Source organism: Doryrhamphus excisus, linkage group LG11 (assembly GCF_037039965.1).
Source record: "Doryrhamphus excisus strain RoL-2023G ecotype Guam linkage group LG11, RoL_Dexc_Guam_v1.1, whole genome shotgun sequence".
Lineage (NCBI taxonomy): Eukaryota > Metazoa > Chordata > Actinopteri > Syngnathiformes > Syngnathidae > Doryrhamphus > Doryrhamphus excisus.
In genome coordinates, this window is record NC_136367.1 from 20378539 (window position 1) to 20395568 (window position 17030).

The window sequence follows — 17030 nt, forward strand, 5'->3', positions numbered from 1 at the left end:
TAGTATTTGACTGCAAATCCAATCTGGAAAAAAACAAATGTCAAAACAGCAAGTTTAGCACACGAAAACTCCAACAGAGTGAGGCATCCTCTCTCTGTGTAATCTCTGTAGCGTACCGACAGCGACGTCTGCCCAGCGACGCAATTACGTCATCGTCGGTGTGCGGAAAGAGTGTTTCTATAGCAGGAAAGAAAAGCAAACCGGGTTGTTTTGATTATAAATTAACGCAGAGACACATTTACTTTCTTCGATGGCGGTTCCTGTGGGTACGGCAGACCTGCAAATGGCCGGAGGTGCCCTGAGCAGCCAGACCGTTTCGCCGGAAAACAGCATTGATATCGACGAGGAAGAGTTGGATAATATCACAAAGAAACACCGAGGAGACGAGAGTTCAACGCTTCCATTGCATTCACCTTGGACATTTTGGTTGGACAGGTAGTTAATTTATCGTCCTCTTCCGCATTGTGGCCAAGTTTAGGTCCCACCAAGAGCGAGGCTGATTGTGGGGAAATCTTATTCAAAAGGCTACGGCTACCAGCAGGCCTTCGGGAGCAAATGTAGCGGAGATGTTATTCGAGTGCTCCGTGCCCTCTTTTCTTTGTAACAGTACACTAGACAATCAGACGCGTTCACGGTTGTGGAGGAAACGCGGGGCTGTGCGTTGAAATAAAAACGGAAAGTAATTTTGTAAAGAAAGGGAAGCTTGAAAGTTTTAACTGTTTTATGAGTACGACCGGACTACTTCGTTGATTTAATGAAAATCAAAATAATCGCTTGCATAAATGTAATGAAAGCGATACTTTCCAACTTCTATGGCTTCACGTGAACGTTACTTGCCATGCCTTGGGGCAAATGTGCTAACAGTAAGGTTTTTTTTAACCCCCATTTCCCATTGTATTGACAATCATGTAAAGTATTATATAAAGTATTAATTAATATAAGGCAACCATAGTCCACTTGAAGGCCTTCTTTGTGAGATGACCTTGTTGTGGGTTTACTCAGCGTTTCAGATTGTATAACGTAGAGTGAAAAACTAAACAAACAGAACAGAAACAACATGAAGCGACTGCATTTGACTGACAGTGATCCATGATACTGTGTACAACTAGAACCCCCCCCCCCCCCCGATGTATGCATACATTTCATTGGACCGCTTTTAGCTTTGATTACGGCGCGCATTTGCTGTGGAATAGTTTCCACAAGCTTCTGCAATGAATGTTTCAGCAAGATCTTGTTCATAACCGGATTTGAGTAGGCCCAGCTATCTCGTTGGATGTTAACTCATGCTTGCAAGGCAATAATTTGACCCTTTTGGAAAAGATTAACATCTTTACCGCGATGACACCGCATCAAGTTGGGGTTAAACAACTTGTTGTCAGCTGAAACAAAGACGGAGTGAAGAGCCTGACATTTACTTTCTTCGTGTAGGTCATTGCCAGGCACAACGGCTGCAGAATGTGAGTCCAATCTGAAGAAGATCTACACAGTGCAAACTGTTCAGGTGAGAACTGGTGTCCGCGTCATCATTAGAGATCCAACATGTCCTTGAGTTGTCCTTCACATGAAAAGAGCTTCATTGATACCTAGCTATGATGGAGTAGTAGAGCCGCACTACTGTCGCACTTCCTGTTATAACAAAGACATCTGCATCATAACTAATACATCTGTGCGCAGTGTACTAAGAATGAGTTTTGTCAAACCAGTTTCCTTTGTTGTTTGCAGCTGTTCTGGAGCGTCTTCAACAACATCCCTCCAGTCACAGCGCTGCCTTTGAGGTGCAGCTATCACCTAATGCGTGGAGAACGGAGGCCACTCTGGTACGTGGGTGGTGATTTTTGACTCAGTGCAAGTTATTATACAGGTGGACATCAATAAATTAGAAACAAACATTGTTGGAGAGCTTTCATTGCTGAATTTGCTGATTAAGGTACAATACCAGTAGTTTCCGATATTGCATTTGGGGTTTCTATTATACGTATATTTCCAGTCCAGTTAGTCTATATGAGTTAAATTTTTTGAATTGAACCAGTGGAATCAATTTTCCATAATATTGAACATGGTGTGATAAAGTGATAAAACAATCAATTGAGATCAGTCGGTTTAGAAAAGGCTATGAAGCTATTTCTAAAGCTTTGGGACTCCAGCAAACCACAGCGAGCTCCATTATACACACGTGTATTTTCTTCTCTCTTAATAATAAAATGTTTCATTTAAAAACTGCATTTTGTGTTCAGTTGTGTTGTCATTGACTAATATTTAAATTTGTTGATGTGAAGCATTTAAGTGTAACAAATCAAGGGGACAACAGAGACACCACTGTATCTATTCTGTTGTAGTTTAAGATACAATCCCCCCCCCCCCCCCCAGACTGATTCTTGTCTTTTGGTTGATCTTCAGGGAAGAGGAAAGCAATGCAAAAGGAGGCGTGTGGAAGATGAAAGTACCCAAAGAAAGCACAGTAGGTGTTGTACTCTCACGGTACAGGCGGAATAAAGTTGGGATGTACATAGTAATAGGCCACGCTCAGCACTTCATGTTGTTAGTAGTGTTATTGTTCTCCAATTGCACATGCTGAAAGTATTTGCCTCTTGTTTCAGTCTGCAGTTTGGAAAGAATTGTTACTCGCTACGATTGGGGAACAGTTTGCAGATTACTGTGCCTCAGGTATCGTGCTCTACTTTTCCCAGTTATACAGCTAATATATTTAGATACTGCTACATTGACTTACTTTTCTGTCTCTGTTTTGTCTCCCCCCTCCCCTGTAGATGATGAGGTTGTCGGCGTCAGTGTAAGTGTACGTGACCGTGAAGATGTTGTACAAGTTTGGAATAGAGATGCATCTCTTGCTAATGAAGCAAGTATCTTGGGGAAAATCCACAAGCTCCTCCCGCACATATCTTTTAAAGCAGTTTTTTATAAATGTAAGTATACTTTTTTTCCTTTCTGAAATGACACGTTACACTAGTAAGTCGGTTGGTCAGAACAAAATATACAGGACTAATTACTAGAGCTGCAACTATTTATGATGAACCTGTTTACAACCGTCAAAATATGGGATTTAACATTAATAGAGCCCACTAGACATGAACTAGCACCCCTATAGTTACCCTTACATTTGTATTACCAAATATAGTAGACGTAATAAGACTAAATAAACCATTTAAGACATAAATAAGACTTGTACTCATGTACAACTTGAATGGCCGAATGGCGGGCGGATAGGAAGTGTTAAGTTTTAACTCGGTGTGTGTCACTACACCAACAGTAGTGGATGTTTTTATTAGGGATACTTGTCCCTCACCACCTCGTGCTTTGAATTTCACGTTTTCACTCCATCGTGTTTTTACAAAAATATTCAAGGGATAACTGTAATTTACAACCAGAGATAAAATGTCTCAGAAAATACCTTCTTATTCACCTTGAATCTTCTTGTTTTGCTCTTTCAGCTCACATGGAACATCATGCCTTTGAAGGAGGCCGTTCAAGACATTAGATAATGAATGCACTTTTTCAGTTTTTATTTTATTTTATTTGTCAAATCTGAACTCTGTACCTGCCTTGACTACAACAGAATCCAGGATATGATTTTGCATTCACCGAGGAAATGTTACCAGTATATTTTTATAACTTTTGAATGACTGATGCCTTGTTTTATTTCGACCCTTCACTGAATGTACGTCCCCGTCTTCAGCCTTGATTAGTTCACTGTAGTTTTTAATTGGCTGTAATGTCATGGCACTGTTTCCTGCAGGGACCATGGCTTTCACAGTTGCTTCGTCTTCTGAAGGTAGCTGCTGTATTATCTTCTATGTTTACCTTTATGAAATGTTAAATTCGATCAACTCATATCCATTTTTTAAAATAAATTACAGCTGGCTAGGTGCCAAAGAAGGTTTGTATGGTAAGTGGTGAGTGTTTGTGGAGTCAATATCCCATTTAGGTTTTTTTTGCATCGTCATTAGCTGTATGTTAAATGAACAGGGTAACACTTTAATGACATCAGTCCAGTCACACCGTCTCTCACTTTAAAGCCATAAGCAGCAGCAATGAGGATAATGTATATTACTTTTTGAATGTCCAACAACAGCGCATTTGAAAGGAGACCTCCACTTGCCCAAATGGAGTCACAGCGAAACGGCACATTTTCTGGCATTGCTCTGTACTTGTCTGTACTTGTTTCCACTTCCAATAAATTCACCTTTGACTTTGGCCTGCATCGTATGACCACAGAACTCTTACAAAAGCATAAATGCGTCATGTTGTGGGGCTTCTTGACAGGGATACATATGTCTTTCATTTACTTTACCAAAATTAATGTCAGTTGCAGTCAACGCCACATTTTTAGCAAAAAGAGAAACTATTCGGACTTATCTCCAAATACTAGTTGCTGCAAATCAAAGGGCATTTTTCATCCACTGCCTGTTGCAGACTACTTTATTAACAGAAAGGTAAACACATGGCATAATTATATTTACAGTTGTCCCTCGCTACTTCACGCTTTACTGGTTTTCAAAATAAATTAGCGTGATTTTTTTGGTTGCCTGCAGCGTGTTATTACTAAAAAAATATGCATAGTGAAGCAATTCTTATGTATCCTTGGACTAAATTAAGCATTATTATGCATAATGATGGCTAACGAATGGAAATACAAGTCAAAACAAAAAAAAGCAACATTTGTCCTTTGGAACTAACTGTGCCGTCTTTTGTTTGACTTCCGAGGCAAATTTTTCCAGAAACCTTTGGCGCTTCTACAGTGTTGTTGTGGAATTTTGTCCCAGCATGCCTTGATTTCAGACCTACGACCTTTGTGGCACCATGGCTCTCATACGTTCAGCCATGTACTGTTTCTTTTTCTGTAGCTCACTTGACTTTTAGTTATTTTATGAAGTTGTTTTGCTTTCATTGCTTGTTGAATGATTTCTGCAGGGGGGTTGGGGGGGGGGGCTGTGTGTAAGCCATTCTACCCCTTTCAAATAAAGACCAGCTCCTATTCATTTGTTTAATTACCTAATTAACTCAGAGCTAATTACTTGTTGTCTGCATGCTGGTGCCTGGAGAGGCTATCACATAACTGATAGTGATCCTCAATTAATTTGCGACTACACCCAATCAAGTGGTGCCCTCAATCCACGCAACACGGCAGCATGGCGGCACTAACGGAGCATGCTAATAAATTGAGACCAACATACTTGATACTTGTTAGGCTCCGCTGAGATGAAAGATCCTTTATTGACATGGCGATCAAGCCAGTGATGACTACGTACTGTACGTCCATCCATCCATTTTCTGTACCGCTTGTCCTCACAAGGGTTGCAGGCATGCTGGAGCCTATCCCAGCTGTCTTTGGGCGAGAGGTGGGGTACACACATTTCAGGTATTATTTATTGCCACCCCATGTGAGTAACAGTCTCACCAAACTGAGATTGTACAAAAAACAAACCTTTTTGACGCAAAAATGTTTGATGAAAACCCAATCATATGAGACCGGGGCATACGAAAACCGAGGTGACTGTATTACAGCATGAAGGTGGCAGAAAGACTAAATTTTAGCGCACCCATGTTAAAGTTAATCCATCCAATTTACAGTATTTTGTAAATATCTGGCTTTCTTGTACTACTGACCTTTTTTCAGGTCAAGGTTACATCAAATGTGAAACCAAACCTTTACAAAGGGGTGGTTGCATGGCCATTCAATGTTCCGATCTGGAAAGAAATCCAAATACAGGAACCTAAGCTCACCGTGAACCACCATGAACTGGTAAGTAACCTGCTGCCTAACACAGTCATGGACCACTTACATTTGCCCAAGTCGTTCTTTTGAGATGGTCAAGAAAAGCACAGAAACACACAAACATGACTATGATGCTTAGTCTGTGTTTGATCAGAGGGTGGCGCTGTCTACCAAGGAACCGGAATGATTCTGCAGCAGCAAACCCTCTCAGGTGCAGCCATGAATAAATACATTTCATTATGAAATGGGATGTGCTTCTCAGACCTTGATCAAGGACAGAAAAAGGCTCCAAGAATCAAATCGATGCTGCTTTACAATTAGTGTTAACTGGACTGTTAAACTCACCAAGTGGCGATTTCCCTCTGCGGCAAGCAAAGTAGATTTTAATACCTATAATAATCATACTGTAGATACACATGGTTAGCAGTCAGCAAAACTCTTCCCAACAAATATTTACCAGTGCTTCTTGTAAAAAAAAAAAGATGACATTTGGCTTTCAAATTGAGGCAAATCAAGGTTATGAATCAATCCAAACATGACACCGAGCTGACCTATTTAGTCAGAAATTCTGGAATATCTGTGTTTTTTCTCTTTGCATTGTTCCTATTGTTACATTGTTGATATTGTCATATTTTTATATTGTTTACAAACTCAGGGAGTGAGTTCTTGGACTCGGAGGCCAAAGGATTTGAATGAAAGCCAATAATAAGTATTTTTTGCGTTTGTGTAGTTATTTTACACTTTGGACTTTATTTTTGTTTATACAATATTATGTACTAAAAGGAAATAAATAAATGAATGTGCTTTTTGTTGATACTATCTTACATTTTTGTATTTATATATTGTAAAAACATTATAAATCTACTGTATTTCATTCCAATTTAATCATGATCAACAATTTAAAAAATCAGTACCAGTACCGATATCTGAAATGATGACACTGTAGTCACTTGGTATCGTTTCGATACCACAGTTAGCAGTATCGCCCACCCCAGCTACTCTAGTCTTTTGTCACTAATTCTAGAGGTAAAATTCCGTCCAGCAGAAAACACATTTGGTAATTAGCCTATGTCAAATCACGATAAGTGAGACAGTGGGAAATAAATTATATAAAAAAAACTGTGACATTTTGGAAATAATAGTTCATTCCATGTTCTAATTAGCCCCCTCTCTTGCTGCACTTTCGCTAAAACTGATGCATATCATTACACCCCCATACAGAGAGCCTACCTCTCATCTGAATAGTACATACTAAGGAGTACACACTGAATAGTACTTACTGAGTAGTACTTCAACTGTGTGCTATGCATTGAGCCTCGTTTACCCAGCAGGTGGATGTGACGTCACGGATATGGAACATCAAAACAACAACATCCAAATCCGCGCTTCTTCCCCATTTTTGTTCTTCTTTTCTTCCCATCTTTAACACCTAATAACATCACCGAGGAAGAAGTGTGTCCCCAACCGACAACATCGACTGGGACGAGAACGTTTTTGGGGGGCACAGTTTCTCCTCGTCGTTAAGTTAGCTAGTTCGTCACTGCCTCCGCTAACTACTGTAAGGCTGGCGGAGTAATCTTGTTGGTGTTTACGGTGTGATTTGATGTCGCACGCGGTCTCCGTAGACAAGCTCGCGTGCACGCCTCGTCACCTCAGCCGAGCAAGTTGTGCTCCTCCGCGTGCGCCTGTTAGCTGCTCTTTAGCGAGTCGCATTATGGTAAGTTTCTGCTGTCTTATTACTCTTAAAGTTGACTTTGTTGTCTGCTGCTTGCACGGCTGCATGCTCTTGTGCATGCACACCGACTTATGCTTGTGGAGTCTCCCACGAGTGTCTCCGAAACAAAGCGCAAATAAAGCACCTGTGGGTTAATAATCGCAAATTAAAGAAAACCTATTGTGAGTCCATGTGGCTGTAAAGTGCAATCTTTATTTAAGTGACAGACTTTACCAGCGGGGCATTCCTGCTCTTTTGGGAAAGTTTGGTAAACTTCTTTCTGGGCAGAGGGAACGCATGTTGACAATGAACGCACACAAAAGTGCACGCACAATTGAAAGTAGAATGCAAGATGGTTGTGATTCCCTTGGAAGGACCTTGTCTTCTCTTTAGAACTTATGCACTGCAACTGGCAAGTTTTCCAAAAACACATTTCCAACCTTTGGCGATCCACTCTGCAAGGCAAGTGGATATTCACACTCCTGCAAAGTAAACGACACCTCATTTTGTCTGTACAGTCAACCACACACGTTATGTTGTTTATTGTGAACAACTTTTGCATAATTTATTGTGCCGGTTATGACAGTTGCATGTTTTCCTTGCAGAAGTTGTAAGCTATGATGTATGCTTGTGTAATATTGCATTATGTCACTCCATGGATGTTGTTTGGTGTAGTTTAGGGTGGCTTGACCCGCCCTATAAAAAGTTTCTATGACATTAAATTATTTTAGCTGACTTTTTTTCCTCATAAAAAAATGTATAAGACCACCATTGACTAGAATATGTTATCAGTAGTGGTCTAAAAATGACCAATTAAACTGGATAAGAAATTATCAGAATTGTTGGTTAAGTTATAAAATAACTGTCACTCAAGGCTGTTGGTATTCACGTGCAGTATACAGACACACAATTAGCAGTCATATTTTGGAATGGTAGGTCATACATTCAACGAACGCTACCATTAGTAGCTAAACTTTGCCAAATCGCTATCATTTGTTGACAACAAACGTAACTAGTGCCTGAGCTTGGGTTGCGTCTTCTGCAGGCAGAGGTGGGATGTAACGTTTACGGTACGGTTGAATTGGGGCCGCAACTCACGATTACTTTCTTAGTCAATTAATCTGAAGCTAGTTACTTAGATTAATCGGTTAGATCGTAGACGGACCAAACCAAACAGTTAGTGATTTTGTCTGCAACATACCAGAAAAGAGCTAAAATGATGAATGGAATACCAAAATAGTTGTTGACGAACTGTCTAATCAATGAATCATCAATCGGTCAATGAGCTACAGGAACTTGACATGGTCCCTTTTTTAGAATGCCAAGTTACATCAACCTGTGCACACACTGACTTCCTGTTCAGAGCAAAGCCCGCGTCAAAAGAAAAGCATGGCGATATGAACCTGGATTGTCCCACACCAGGCAGAAGATGCATGTCACTTTTCACATATGAAGTCGTAAGTTGGTGTCAGTCATTGGGAATGTCATGTTTACCTGTGGTTATGAGTACGAAAACACAACATTTGGCTATGCATTTCGATAACCTTTTTGTTATGTAGGGCGCCGTGAAGTGCTCTTCAAATACTGAAATCATTGATGAATGAATGACATTTGAATGACATGATGGCAGAGAATAATTCATGGTAAGATATTTTGCAGAAGGTACAACAAAAATGTGTTGTATTTGTTTGTATATTGTGCTTATCAAGACTTTGCACCCGCATCAAAAGTACAATTCTTGGGCAAGAAAATGAGATAACATTGTGTTTTTAAAAAATACGTATGCCCCTAGTTGCTCAAGTCACCTGAAAACGGACTAAAGAGAAACTGCAGCTTTAACACGCTTTTACTGGTGGTGCTCCCACCTCCTTGGTCTTTGGATTAGTCATTGTCTGAGGGGGGTGGTAGTGGTGAGGGGGGAAACACTTTTTGCTTGGAGAAGTAAAGTAAACAGCCTCCAACAAGCGAACCTTGACAACCCAGATTAAGGAAAACATCGGAGATCAAACAGTGCTGCTGCTGGGCTGTTGTCATGAGCTGCCTGAGGGAGGGAGAGCTGCACACTATTTGAACGGGCACCGGGGGTCTGTGTGTTTGCTCGCTTATGCACAAATGGACCTTTACAAATTCTGAAACCGCATTAAAAAAAACTTTTTCTACCTTGTTTGATTTTAGATATCAGACATTGAGCACTCCAGTGAGGCTGAAGGACTCAACCTTTCATTGTTTCTTATGAGGAAACCCAGAAGCATAGAATGTTCTTCTGACTCCTGCAGGTGAATACATTATTGGGCAGGGGAAACCCCTTTTAGGTATCCCATATATCAAGATGGCAGTGGCTCGGTCTGTAAGGACCTTGGTGTGGGCAGTGGTTCAAGTCCTGCTGTGGATAAAAATGCATGGCCACTTACTGACCATCAGCGAACCTCCGGTCTTAGATCAGAGGCACAGTCAGTCTGATTCTGTGGGGTGTGCAATTCAATACGTCACAGCATATTGTAAAGTGAGTTTCCCACTGAGAGAATATCATGGGCCCCCTCGGATTAGCGATTTTCCCGGCGACTTCGAATTCTTCCAAATATGAGCGCTAATTAGACATTTAAATGTACATACCACTTGACCAGATGATGCATAGTAAGCATCACATTGCATGTCCTAATGGCAGTCGCTACTTCCTGACTATGGCAAAAGGACACATTTGCAACTGAGCAAATTTGTGGACTTTTTTTTTCCTCGGTTCTGGGAATCACACAGACTGAGCAGTCATATTTGAATGTTAATGGTGTTACTAAACTTAAATTAGAAATTTTTGAAATTGTTGCAGATGGTCTCTCTACTCATTTTTTTCATCCATCCATCCATCCAAGAAAGAGAGCTGGGACAGTCACCAAGCATCGGTAGCTTACTTCTCCATAATGGATAGGCATCATGCAGCGGCCGCGAGGTCCCTCTGCTCAAGAAAACCCACAACGACTTGACTCGCCGTGTTAAACACGACTGCAAGACCAACACCCCTATATTCTTGAGTCTTCAATGAGGACCTCCTGGCCTCAGCCATAACACTGAAAATACATCCTGGATGTGGTCTTCCAGTATGACAATGAGGGCCAAGTCGATCAAGGAGTGGCTGAAGAAGAAGCACATTAAGATCCTGGAGTGGTGGCGCGTGTTCCCTGACCTAAACCCCATTTGGAAATCTGTGGAGTGAGCAGAAACTTTGAGTTGCCAAGGGAACTTTCAGCATCTGTAATGAGGAGCGAACCAAAATCCCAAAAATTGAAATGTTCGCAACCCTGGTAACCAACTACAAGAAATGTCTGCCAACAAGGGTTGCTCTACCAAGTCATGTTTTGCTGGAGGGTAAAATAAAACACTGAATCAAATGCTAATTCATGATAACCTTTTTTGTTTGTCCTTTTCTGTAGAAACAAACCTACCATAACATTATAATAAAAAAACTGGAAAAAAAATGAAAACGGGCAAGAATCTCTTGGCGCCAATCTCTTAGTACCCGTTGAACTGAGCTTCAACAAGATACGCTGAGATCTTTGCATACGCACACATGATGCCCGTTCAACCACACGGTTTTTGTTTTGTGCAACCTTTGTCTATTCGTTCCAAAAACCTTGGACAAATACCGAGCTCCCGTTTTTATTTGGACAGCCCTTGTTTCTCGTTTGCTCTCCTCAGACTCGGGCTTTGCTCTTTTTGTTGTAGAGGATTTAAGTTCAGCTGGTGACTTAAGCATTCAATGTGTAGTAGTAGTGTCATGTCATGTCTTGATACTTTGAATAGTACGAAAAGTACAAATAACTTGCCTTTCAATGTATTTGACGAATAATAGGTCAAAACAATCATTTAGTAATTATTTGCAATATAGTGAGGGAATTGAACATTGGGAATTGACATTACATCCTACTTACTAATAATAGACTTGATCACCAGTAGCACAAAGTTGAGGTGCAGGTTGTTTTTACATCCCAGCATATCTAAATGAGTCTGATTTTTCTTTACGGATTACGGATAATGATGAGCTGTACTTCTTTTCATGCTGGTACTCGGCAAAAATACATGATCTGTAACGTATCCGGCTCATCTCTAAGAGTGACTTACAGTACGTATATACTGTCCATAGAACAGGTGGATGTCAACTTCACGAAGAAGCAACCATTTGTAGCAATGAGTAAACTTATACCGTGTTTAAAAACCTTGAATCCGGTTCACCTCACGTGTGCACTGAGGGCCAACATCTGTAAAAATGTTGTGTGGAAAGAGGTTCCAGTAGCTCATCCTTGACTTCTTGTCTGTTCTCTGTCAGCAGTCCCGGGGTAATAAGACGCATAATACGTCAGGGCTATTCCTGGTTGAAAAACCTTGAGTGCTTTGATCACCTCTTTCGGATTCATCACTCCGGCTAAGCCTGCTGCTCACTATGTGATAAACTATCAGCGTACTCAGATTTGAGCCGGCAACTCTGTGCGGAGAGACGGGAGTCATGGCGACGGGCGAGCAACAATGCTAATTTTGTTGACAAGCCACCCATTTAATTTTTTCTTTAAGATCAAGCCGTCTGTCTTTGTCCTTAACCGCCTCAGCCGCGTTTTGCGGTGTACTCCAAACTACAGCAGATACAAGTGGACTAGGAAGTTGTGTGACAACTTTGCCTGCCTTTTATCAGTACATAAAACATTATTGTGCACCCCTGTTATGAAAGCGAGCTCCTAATTGACTGGTTGTTGCTTGTTTATTTGATATATATTTACGAGCGGTGCAGTAATGGGAAGCAGTAATTACCCAAGATGCAATGCTGGGCTCGAGCTGAGGTGCAAGCATCCTGATGAGACTGTATCGCAGATAAAAGCATGCAGGTTCCTATTATAATCTGGCATGCTGTTTAAATGCTTGATACTAGCAAGGGGAGATTGCTAATTGGCCCAGCGTCTGTGATACAATGTCATTGTTTACTATGATTATGTAGAATATGGGAATCAAACACCGGATACTTTTATCTTTGCATCCCACCCTCCCATTCCTCAGAACAAAGCTGCGACATTAAAAAAAAAAAAACAGAGAACGGATATCGGGACTTACTTCTTACTGATAATTGCCTAAGCTGGAAAAATGAAGGCGTGTCCTCTTAAAGGACGACTGTAGGTCTGACACTCCTGGGTTTACCGCGCTGAAGTCGTTGTGTTGTGGTAGCGTGAGCTATTCATGGAAGGCGATGACGGTATCTTCCCTGACCCCTAATGATTCAGTTGACCCGAGACCAGGATGGCGGCGGCGCTCTGTGTTTGATTTAGTTTACCTTTCGGTTCCACTTTCACACAAAGTCGCTCTTTGTCTGTTTCTCAGAGACAATCTCTTCGCTTTCTAATTTCCTCTCCTCCGACGAAGAAAGAGCTCTCCCAGTAGATCTTCAGACATTGTTGTTGTTTGTCTGCAACGCCCGGCCGGGTCCTTGGAGAGAGTTTGTTTTTGTTCACAGGTTTTATTAAAAGGGGGTGGCGCCCAATTCCCTGTGGTCAGTGTTGATTTGACATAAAGAAAGGTTATGACAGGGGTGGGCAAACTTTTTGACTCGTGGGCCGCATTGATATGACAAAATTTACGGGGGGGGGCAGACTATATATTTTACACGTAACAGTCCACCTGGTATTATTGTATCTGTAAAATTGTCATGCAATCTGCTATTATTATTTATTATTTTATATTTATATTTAAATATTTTAAAAATAATAAAACTTCAATAAAATAAAATAATAATTATTATATTATTATTATGTAAAATATGCAAATATAACAATAATATTATATATAATTAATATAATAATTATCATTAATATAATAATTATAATAATCATAGTAGTTCTAATAATTATTATAATAATCTAATAATGATAATAATAATAATAATAATTATTATTATGTGCTTGTGTCCCTTTTTTCAGGAGCACTTTGTAAACAACAGACCATGTCAAAAAACGAAATTGATAAAACCATCAAAAGGTTGGCTCAGGCCATGATGCCAGGTTGTATGTTGAGTTTAAATGAAATACTTTGGAAAGATTGGGCGGGCCATATTCAAACACTTGGCGGGCCGGATGTGGCCCCCGGGCCGTAGTTTGCCCACCCCTGGGTTATGAAGAATGAATTTTTACCATTTATCACGAATGAAGTGAATAAACCCACAGGAAAGCAGTTACCGTGTTGCTTTTTCCCGTGTTTACATTTGTTGAACGGATGGTTTAGGAAAAAAAAAAAGTCCCTATATTTTATGGTGCTGACAGTATGGAATGTTGAGGTGCTTGCTCTCAGCTTCGTGTTGTGATTCCTGCTTTTTGTTTGTTCAGAGGAAAAAGAAGTACCTTGTTGCAGTTTTACCAAAGAACAACAAGAACGGCAGCCAAACCCTTCAGTGACTATGCAGTGTACTGGTCTAGCCTCATAAAAAAAAAAAATATACCGTATTTTCCGGACTATAAGTCTCATTTTTTTTGTAGGTTGGCTGTTCCTGCGACTTATACTCCAGAGCGACTTATAAATGAAAAAGCTGTTTATATTACATAAATCCTGGACACCGTTTATTTTTTGTGTGTTTAGTTTGTAAAATAAATTACCCGCAAAAAATGCGACTTATATTCCAGTGTGACTTATGTAGTTTTTTTTTTTTTTTTACCTAATTATGCATTTTTGGCCTTTAGCGACTTATAGTCCAGAAAATACGGTATATATTTGATAGTCACACACTAGTTAAAATTTATTATAATTCATTCAATGCTAACATGGATGTAAGAGTTATGCATTTCTACTGTAACGCGTCTTATTTTCCATTTTGTTAACTATATTCGGTAATATGAGCGTAAAAGTGACTATTATAGCGCTGTTTCATGTCTAGAGGACTCATACAAAACATATTTAGAAGGTCTTTATCAGGTTATCAGGTACAAATATATTCTATTTAGAAATAAGGAATCCTCCTTCCTATTGAATTGGTTCCGGAAGCAATTAAACGAGGGGTGACTGCAAATAATGTTTTACACTTTCAATGCAAAAAAAGATTGTGTATGTGATTGGATGTGTCCTCGTGGAAGAGCATGACACAGCAGGACCCGAGTTCATGATCCGGTAGGAAGGATGCTCGCACCCAAAGCGACACAAATGGATGCGATGGTTAAAGGTCTCCTGGCCAATATACTGCAGGCTTTCATTGTGCGGTTTATTTTGTGTATGTCTCTCCATCCTCATTGATTTCTATCCCGCCCTCTGTCCGCGCCACACTGACAACTCTCTTCCTGAGTGAGATCATGCTGTTTGTTGTTCTCATCGGGGTCAGCATTATAGCGCCAGTTTGGATGTCAACAATGGCCGAGGCTGTTCTCCGCCCTGCTTGGTTCGTGAGTCATCTCACAAAGTGTTTCAATTATAAACAGTACTTACAGTTCCTTAAATAATACACCCGTTATTTATTCACCCTTTTATTGTCTTTCTGATATTGCGGCCATCAAAGCGAGTCCACTGGTTTTTCAGCATTAGTGATGCCTTTTATATTTGTATTTCAAGCTAGGAGACCCGAGTTCAATTCCACTCTCGGCCATCTCTGTGTGGAGTTTGCATGTTCTCCCCGTGCATGCCTGGGTTTTCTCCGGGTACTCCGGTTTCCTCCCACATTCCAAAAACATGCTAGGTTAATTGGTGACTCCAAATTGTCCATAGGTATGAATGTGAGTGTGAATGGTTGTTTGTCTATATGTGCCCTGCGATTGGCTGGCCACCAGTCCAGGGTGTACCCCGCCTCTCTAGCCCGAAGACAGCTGGGATAGGCTCCAGCGCACCCACGACTCTCGTGAGGATAAGCGGTAGAAAATGAATGAATGAATGAATATTTGTATTTCAGTCCATTTTATGCTTAAAAATGTTTAATGTAAGCAAAAAAATCTATGTGTGTTTAAGTATGCATGATTTATTAACTGTGAAACTGCGATATTGGAAGCACGAAGTGAAGTTTACAGGTATTTACAGTAACAGTATCACTGTTATTTTCATGAACATTTTTAACATCGTCATTTTGCAATCTAATTCCAATAAATGGCCAAAAGTTGACTTGCTTACATGTCTGTTTATCTACTGAAAATACAAGCAGTATTTATTGGGTGATGACAAAAATGAGAACTGAAGCAGTGTTGAAGTTATTGAAGCGTAAAATGTTCGTCACACCCGGAACTTTTGCCCCGTGACTGTACATTTTAAACACTGATGCAGATTTGGGAATAATGCGGAACTCAATTTTTAACGCTGAAAAGTAAAGTGCCTGTGAAAAAAACAATGGTATCAGACCTCCATACAGCTTATGCAAATTGTGGCACAATGTGTTCATTGATAAACTCTATTTGTGTACAAAGAGAATATACAGGAGGGAATATTTATCCGCCCTGTTACACAGCTACTGTTTATTCCACACTCTGCACATTAAGGGCAAATTTGTTGTTTTTTCTTTCTGGCATAACTTCAGTTGTTCATGGCAAAGTTGGAATCCTTGTTTATAGAGAAACAGGTTTTATACACATACTGTGGCCATGTAGTATTGATCTTTGTTATGATCTTTATTGCCATATTGAGCTGTGAAATGTGAATGATTCACAACTTTACTTTTAAATATTGACTATTAAATATTGATGCATGTTTTCTTGCCTTTTATAGGTTAGGTTTTTTTTTTTGCACCCACCCGGTTTTTGGTTTCCTTTTTTCCAAAACCTAAAACCCATCAAATTAAGTAAAAGCTGTGGTTGTCTGTTTATTAATTCATCGTTTTTTTGACTAGCTGTTTGTTATATTTTGTTCCACTTACCCCTTTTTCCAAAAAGTTTGTAATATACCATTTCATTTAAATGTAATCTTTGTTTGCCTGCTTCGTTCACAACAGTTAGACTCCCTCAAGAAGTCTTTCTTCTGCGTGTAGTATATACAGTTCTAAAAATAACCACCAGTTACAGTATGCACAATGTCAATTTAACGAACAAAATGCTTGATTATCTAAAAAAGTGAACCAATTGGTCATTATTTTGTGAAATATTTTATTTTTTGTTGTTCTATAACCAAGCAAAAATACGTATATATTTTTCCGATTACTTGACAAAAACTATAATATTTCTACGTTTTTATATTCCAGAACACCTGATCAAACGTACTTATACGTAGTTTACAAGTTTTATAAGAGGTGATGATACAACTCTCCACTAATGTATTTCATCTCCAGAGCAATTTTAAGCCATAAAAACGTCCACAAGGTGGCAGGATGGAGGAGGTGAGAGAGCATGGAGGAGTGTAGCGTGCAGAAGGTCGCGCCTTGTTGGGGAATTTCAATGCATGCAAACATATAGTGAAAATTGTAAATAATACATGGTGTTATATTCATAAATAAATAGTTGTTATTTTGATGTAAAACGCCCCCTTTTTTGTGCTGTTTATGTGTGTATAGTTATTTAAATGTTTGAGCGGTCCCAAAAGCAAAACATGTCAGAGTGAAAGTTATACCTGAAATGTATCTTTTCACAAAAACATACATTTTTTTGTTGAGAACCTGAC

At 39.8% G+C, this 17030-nt stretch overlaps 2 protein-coding genes and 1 long non-coding RNA gene across 6 annotated transcripts in view; 2 read left to right on the top strand and 1 right to left on the bottom strand.

The window, feature by feature from the left end:
* The first annotated feature begins 130 nt into the window (after window positions 1-130).
* Window positions 131-4209, top strand: LOC131138500 (eukaryotic translation initiation factor 4E type 3-like). The gene is made up of 7 exons (XM_058087466.2): window positions 131-435; window positions 1429-1501; window positions 1723-1817; window positions 2398-2458; window positions 2598-2664; window positions 2766-2921; window positions 3447-4209. Exons 1-7 carry the CDS (start codon window positions 251-253, stop codon window positions 3491-3493), a joined length of 684 nt encoding a protein of 227 aa, XP_057943449.2. The 5' UTR covers window positions 131-250; the 3' UTR covers window positions 3494-4209.
* Window positions 1129-7221, bottom strand: LOC131138507 (uncharacterized). Its single transcript, XR_009132099.2, has 3 exons — window positions 7012-7221; window positions 6077-6135; window positions 1129-1555 (listed from the first exon to the last, which is right to left on the bottom strand). It is a non-coding gene; the product is annotated as an uncharacterized LOC131138507 (long non-coding RNA).
* The window catches only part of foxp1b (forkhead box P1b), a 145060-nt gene continuing 135052 nt past the window's right edge, over window positions 7023-17030 (top strand). For 2 of the 4 annotated variants that reach the window (XM_058087397.2, XM_058087414.2), the window contains exon 1: window positions 7176-7448. The gene's annotated coding sequence lies outside the window, so the exon portion shown is untranslated. Of the gene's footprint in view, window positions 7449-17030 lie in introns of all 4 variants that reach the window. The other 2 variants (XM_058087447.2, XM_058087454.2) reach the window with 2 other exon arrangements.

Excerpts from the sequence above, each read along its gene's own strand:
- LOC131138500 (XM_058087466.2), top strand. The coding sequence starts at position 251 with ATGGCGGTTCCTGTGGGTACGGCAGACCTGCAAATGGCCGGAGGTGCC. Across the intron at positions 1,818-2,397 it reads GGAGAACGGAGGCCACTCTG|GGAAGAGGAAAGCAATGCAA; the intron begins GTACGTGGGTGG and ends GTTGATCTTCAG. Across the intron at positions 2,665-2,765 it reads TGCAGATTACTGTGCCTCAG|ATGATGAGGTTGTCGGCGTC; the intron begins GTATCGTGCTCT and ends CCTCCCCTGTAG.